The sequence below is a fragment of the Oncorhynchus tshawytscha genome, linkage group LG13 (genome assembly GCF_018296145.1).
Source record: "Oncorhynchus tshawytscha isolate Ot180627B linkage group LG13, Otsh_v2.0, whole genome shotgun sequence".
NCBI classification, from domain to species: Eukaryota; Metazoa; Chordata; class Actinopteri; order Salmoniformes; family Salmonidae; genus Oncorhynchus; species Oncorhynchus tshawytscha.
In genome coordinates, this window is record NC_056441.1 from 71,397,683 (window position 1) to 71,403,879 (window position 6,197).

Genomic DNA, 6,197 nt, shown 5'->3' on the forward strand with positions numbered 1-6,197 from the left:
AGAAACATGAAATGGTTCAACATGGGAACACTTTGCCTTCCCGGCGCTAAGCGCTGCTGAATAAAACGAATAAAACAAATGAGAACGCAAGCCTTTTTCATAAGAAATGTTTGGTGATCGACTAGGAATGGTTTGGTGACCACTGTAAATCTAATCTAAACCATTTATTGACACTAGTAGTTTACATCCTCTTTAGGCCTCTCAATCACAAATGATTCATACATTATTACATATTTTGCAAGCCTATGTTTTTTAAAGGTGTAAAGTAATTAATCGCAACTACTCTCGTTACTGTAATTGAGCAGTTTTTCTGAGTACTTGTACTTTTTAAAGTAGTTTTCAAAGTTAGTAGTTTTACCTCTACTTGAGTAAAATTGTATTAAAATGTACATTTACTTGAGTAGCATATTTCAGTACTCTTTCCACCACTGATGACAAGTGAGTGAAAGAGGGAGTTTGTGCAGTGAGTTTGGGTGAGGGAGTTTGTGGAGTGAGTTTGGGTGAGGGAGTGAGTGAAGGAAAGAGTGAAAGGGTGAGTGAGTGAATGTCAGCCGGTCCCATTGACAAGTAACAAGTAATAGAAGGATGAATGAGGGACTGCTGAATGGTTGAAAGAATTAGACATGTTTATTTCTGGAGACTGAAATATATTGACGTCTGGAAACTTTGTTTATGCACTTTATTTTGTATAGTTTTAAAAAATGTATCAATACATTTTAATTGCTTTGAATGTTTATATTCAAATGTTAATCATTTTACATACAGATGTGACTTATAATTCATTGCCTCCATTCCTTTTTCAATTGAATGCAAGGAAAATGTGTAACAATATTCAGGTAACCTTAACAAAATTAGATAATTATCAAGGTCAATGTTTATATTTTAATAGTAACTCAATTCATTTTACTTGAAGTCATTTTTTTACACCATTTGTTTGACGTCAACTTGAGTAGAAATTGTACTAAAGTAACAGTACTTCTACTTGAGTGAGATATATCTGTACTCTTTCCACCCCTGTTTTTTTTATTCAAATGCACATGATCAAGGCAACAAACAGCATCAGCTCCTCGGCCATGTGCACATGATCAAGGCAACAAACAGCATCAGCTCCTCAGCCATGTGCACATGATCTTTAACCACGGGGTTACATTATCTAAAATATGAATGGATGCACTGTTCAGTGCTGGCACAATTATTATACAACCAATGAATATACAACAGCCTCATTGAGGAACACATACTTTATTTCCATAAGTCTTGAATTGCCCAGTAGGCCTATGCTTCTTCATCCTTTTTGCCACTTCGTGGTTGAATTCATTCCAGCATGCACAGTTTTGGGTGGGTCGTTTAATTATGTTCCAGATATATCTACTAGGGCAGAGTGGAACACCCTAAGTAACCTATGGTAAGAACTTAGAAGTTAATGCACAAGATCAGTCCTATATACTAATCACACGGAGTAAGCACTTTTAGAATTTATTTGACATGGTTGAATGATTTAAAGGGCAAGTCCATTCAAAAATCATCTTGCACACTGAGGAGAGCTTGAGTCACAGTGGGAGGCTTTCACAGGAGTCCACACAGACTCTCACTGACTTCCCATAGCTTCTTGGCCACCGCATCATCTCTGGCCTTAGGATAGACGTTCCTGACTGTACAGTTAGAGAAGTAGCATCCAGAGAGGGGCTCCAGGCCCTCCTGCAGGGCACAGTGCAGGGTGGTCTGAGACCCCGCCACAGAGTTCTTGAAGAACAACATTGAGATGGGCTTCAACAGCATTAAAAATGCAGAGTTGGCGTAACGGCCCAGCTCAGTTTCGATTATACCTAGGAGAAAAAGACACAAGCACTAGAGTTAAGTTATTCATCCATAAAAAAATATATATATTTTAGTCAATTAGCAGACGCTCTTATCCAGAGCAACTTACATTAGTGCATTCATCTTAAGATAGCTAGGTGAGACAATAACATAATCGCTTAAAAGAGACAGGTTTTAAGACTTTGTCGGAAGATGGCCAGGGAGTCCGCTGTCCTGACATTAGGGCTTGTTCCACCATTGGGGTGCCAGGACTGAGAAGAGTTTTGAATGGAACATTAGTCATCTTATTCTACTTTACATTCAACCAAGAACTAAGTTGAAAACTGCAGATACCATTACATTCAACCAAGAACTAAGTTGAAAACTGCAGATACCATGACATTCAAAAGTTTTATACATGGTCAAATGAAATTGGACGCCTGACTTAGCAGCACTGACCAGGGTGGAGGCTGTAGCAGGTAACATTTGTGTCCTTCAGTCTCTTGGCCAGCTCATGGGTGAAGACAACGTTACACAGCTTGCTGTTGCAATAGATGTTAAAGACGTCCGTGGCCGACTCGCCAACACCTAACTCCTTGTGAGTGCTCAAGCAGTTGAAATCAATTTTGCCAAAATTATGGCCCAAGGACGCCACGTTGACCACTCGACTCGGACCGCACTCCTTCAGACGGTCCAGAAGCAGGTTGGTCAACAGGAAGTGACCGATGTGGTTAACACCAAACATCATCCCCAAGCCGTCTTCTGTGCTGCCCTGCATGTAAATACCTGAGAGGAAACATGGAAATGAGCCATTATTCATCCATAATCACTTCTATGGGAGGTTGATGGGAGTTCAGGGTGCATCTTAATAGTCTTTGGTAGCCTCATCTCCTCACAGCCTTTCCTTCATCCTGCATTGATGCAAAGGAACAGGACAGGTGTATTGCTTTCACCTGTCATGCCAGTGCAAATAAAGGATAGGAACAACACCTCCTCAAGCCTCCTTTACCTGCATTGTTGATGAGCAGGTCCAATCTGCGCTCAGTCTTCAGGAAGGTTTCAGCAAAGGAGCGAACAGACTTCAGACTGCCCAGATCCAGATGCATGAACACCACCTCATTGCTCCCACTCTCCTACAGGACACACATTTCTTTGTTACTCGGTCCAAATTTCATTGGACATTTTCCAAATTTCCTCTTTTCACAGCCACCACATGAAGGTTGTGATGAAATAACAAAGTCTGCTAATGTAAAGTAGGTCAGAGATTGTTGAATCTCTCCTCACCCTCTTGATGTCAGCGAGCGCAGCCTCAGCTCTCTGTTTGTTGCGGCAGGCCAGGATGACCCTGGCACCTCGCCTGGCCAGATCTAGCGCTGTCATCTTCCCTATGCCTGTGTTACTTCCTGTAGAATTAGTATTATTAGGATTAATGCAATGTAGGGGAGCCCGGGAGGAATAGTAAAAAAATATATATTTATAAAGATAAACATATTTTACTCTATTGCTCAGAGACCACTTGAACTACGGAAGTCATTTTTTGATATAAGAACTTACATCAGTCTCCTAAACATTCATACCATTTATAGGTCTGTACATAAAACGGTCAGATTACAATCTTGATTTTAATCTTTAAAATCGGGATGTTACATTTGCCACCGTGCCAGGGGCAATTGTAACAGTAGCTAGGGTGAAATGTAACACCAAAAAAATAAACCAAATAAACTCCATTAACCTCAAATACATTGTTTATGAATGATTGTATTATATACATATAGTATCTAATGATTTTGCAACAAACAATTATTTCTAAGTACATAACCAATATTTACAGTAAGTAACACCCCTATTTGTGGATGGCCATTCGGTTCCTCTCAAAACATCTGAATAGTCTGATTGTGCCCAAATGATACCTGTTTACAACATATTTACCACTCTACAGGACGCCAAGGTGATTTAATGTTAGTTTTGAATAATTTAAATCACCCCCCCCCCATCATTTGGCTGTTTGGATCATGTTCATTTTAACACTGAGTTACAATTGCCCCCAATCATGACACAACACCTCATGTGCCTAGCAAGAGACAATTGTGACACATCAATCATGTCAATATTTATCTAACAGATCATTTTCATCACTATGCTAGTTTGAATACTTAAACATTAACGCTCAGGACAGTGCAAGAAAAATACAGTTGGTGGGGAAAAACACACTTTACCCCTAACAAATATTGAGATATTTGCCTGAAACTCTGCACGCAGGGAGAGATTCCTAAATGGGCATTTACTGAGAGAGTTTCATCACTCGTTTGTTTCTGTTTGGAGAAATTCAAGGTGTTACAATTGCCCCCAGTCTCCCCTACAGCTTGCCGCAGAAAGAGTCATTTGTTGAGTTTTATAACCAGGGAAAACGTAAAAATAATAAAAATAATAATAAACAAAGTTAAATGAATTTAACAACACTATATATATTAAATTATGTATAGGCAAAGAACATTACATCTACTCAACATTATTACATAACAGTGCCATTAACTTTCCTCCTGTCAATGAGGGGAAACACAGAAAGCAGACAAAAACAGGCTCACCTGTTACAATTACAGTTTTCCCATACAGTTTCACATTGCTCTTGCATACTGCCCCTTTGACAAAGATATTGTGAAAAATCATATAGCCCACCACTACCATTCCAGCCAAAAGAAGAAACACAGCCATTGAGCTCAGATCCTGTGCAACACTCAGTAAAGAGAATTAATAGAACACACTGCTCACTCCAGAATGTCTTACTGCACACTTATTCTCATGGTTACTCTATTGCGCAAAGAGCTCTACTTCCTGCTGAGTTCTGAGAAAGCCTAAACCACACCCCTTTGGACTGCACAGGCACATTTGAGTTTTTTTCTCCCTTCTTTGCTTTGTTTGGATTCTTCTACTGAAGCTTTCATGCTCAAATCTCTCTATTTCTGCAGGGCAGGCATAAGTGCTGCCTTTAAATTCTAATTTAGGCTGACAAATTGTTAGGAGGATACTTAGGCAGAAGCTATGAATTGTACAGTTTGAGCCATCATAAAACAATCAAGAGCAAGCATTCTTAACAGTTTAGGTTTACTTACTGTTTTGTAAGAAATATGAATATAAACATGTCCATAAATTAAATGTCCCATAAATCAATGCTAGGTAAGAAAAAGCAAGCGCTTCATTCATATATGGTGCATTCAGAAAGCATTCAGACGCCTTGACTTCTCCTACATTTCCTCATTAATCTACACACAGTATCCCCATAATGACAAAGCAAAACTTTTTTTATTAGAAAAAGCAAGCGCTTCATTCATATATGGTGCATTCAGAAAGCATTCAGACACCTTGACTTCTCCTACATTTCCTCATTAATCTACACACAGTATCCCCATAATGACAAAGCAAAACTTTTTTTATTAGAAAAAGCAAGCGCTTCATTCATATATGGTGCATTCAGAAAGCATTCAGACGCCTTGACTTCTCCTACATTTCCTCATTAATCTACACACAGTATCCCCATAATGACAAAGCAAAACTTTTTTTATTTTAGCAAATTTATTAAACATAAAAAACATAAATACCTTATTTACATAAGTATTCAGACCCTTTGCTATGAGACTCAAAATTGAGCTCAAGTGCATCCTGTTTCCATTGATTATCCTTGAGATGTTTCTACAACTTGATTGGAATCCACCTGTGATAAATTCAATTGATTGGACATGATTTGGAAAGGCACACGTCTATATAACAAGTTCCTGTAATGGACATTTTAATGTCTGTGCTTTTCTTAAAACAAATCTCTGTGTTCTATTCATGTGCTATTCTACAAATCAATTTCTGTGTTCATGCAAGTGGCTGACTGAACGAATCCTCACTATCAGTGGCTTCAATTTTGCAGTAGGCCCAGACCTTGTTTTGAGAATGAAAGAGATCTCCATTTCAAGGTCTCAGCTTAGAGAGAAGAAGCCTTGAGGTATTGGTCGGTCACATGAATGAAACAAAACGGTAATGATTCATTGATTATCCTAAATCATGCAAATATAACTTGTCTGTGAATACCGTATATAAGACAACTGCCTAAGCAGAGATCCTGATTGAGATGTGTACTATGGTGCATTGAGTTGGTTAGAAGCTCTCCAGCGAGCTGACAAATAAAAGACGATTAATTTAGATTGACTTTGAGTGTCCATGTGTAAAAATGTCAGACAGCCCCACAGTTGACAGTGCATTGTCAGAGCAAAAACCAAGCCATGATGTCGAAGGAATTGTCCGTAGAGCTCCAAGACACGATTATGTCGAGGCACAGATCTGGAGAAGGGACCAACACATTTCTACAGCTTTGAAGGGCCCCAAAGACAGTGGACCGAATCATTCTTAAATGGAAG

General features: G+C 39.0%; 1 protein-coding gene across 1 annotated transcript; it reads right to left on the reverse strand.

Annotated features, from left to right (window-relative positions):
- Positions 1 to 660: 660 nt before the first annotated feature.
- Positions 661 to 4,615, reverse strand: LOC112265633 (dehydrogenase/reductase SDR family member 13). The gene is made up of 5 exons (XM_024443147.2): positions 4,383 to 4,615; positions 3,082 to 3,200; positions 2,807 to 2,930; positions 2,257 to 2,583; positions 661 to 1,826 (listed from the first exon to the last, which is right to left on the reverse strand). Exons 1-5 carry the CDS (start codon positions 4,507 to 4,509, stop codon positions 1,567 to 1,569), a joined length of 957 nt encoding a protein of 318 aa, XP_024298915.1. The 5' UTR covers positions 4,510 to 4,615; the 3' UTR covers positions 661 to 1,566.
- Between the last annotated feature and the right edge of the window lie 1,582 nt (positions 4,616 to 6,197).

Bases quoted from the DNA above. Each gene is read 5' to 3' on its own strand.
- LOC112265633 (XM_024443147.2), bottom strand. From the start codon at position 4,509: ATGGCTGTGTTTCTTCTTTTGGCTGGAATGGTAGTGGTGGGCTATATG. The intron at 2,931-3,081 runs GTGAGGAGAGAT...TGTGTCCTGTAG, and splicing joins CGCTCGCTGACATCAAGAGG to GAGAGTGGGAGCAATGAGGT. The intron at 1,827-2,256 runs GTCAGTGCTGCT...TTTTTCTCCTAG, and splicing joins CTGCTACAGCCTCCACCCTG to GTATAATCGAAACTGAGCTG.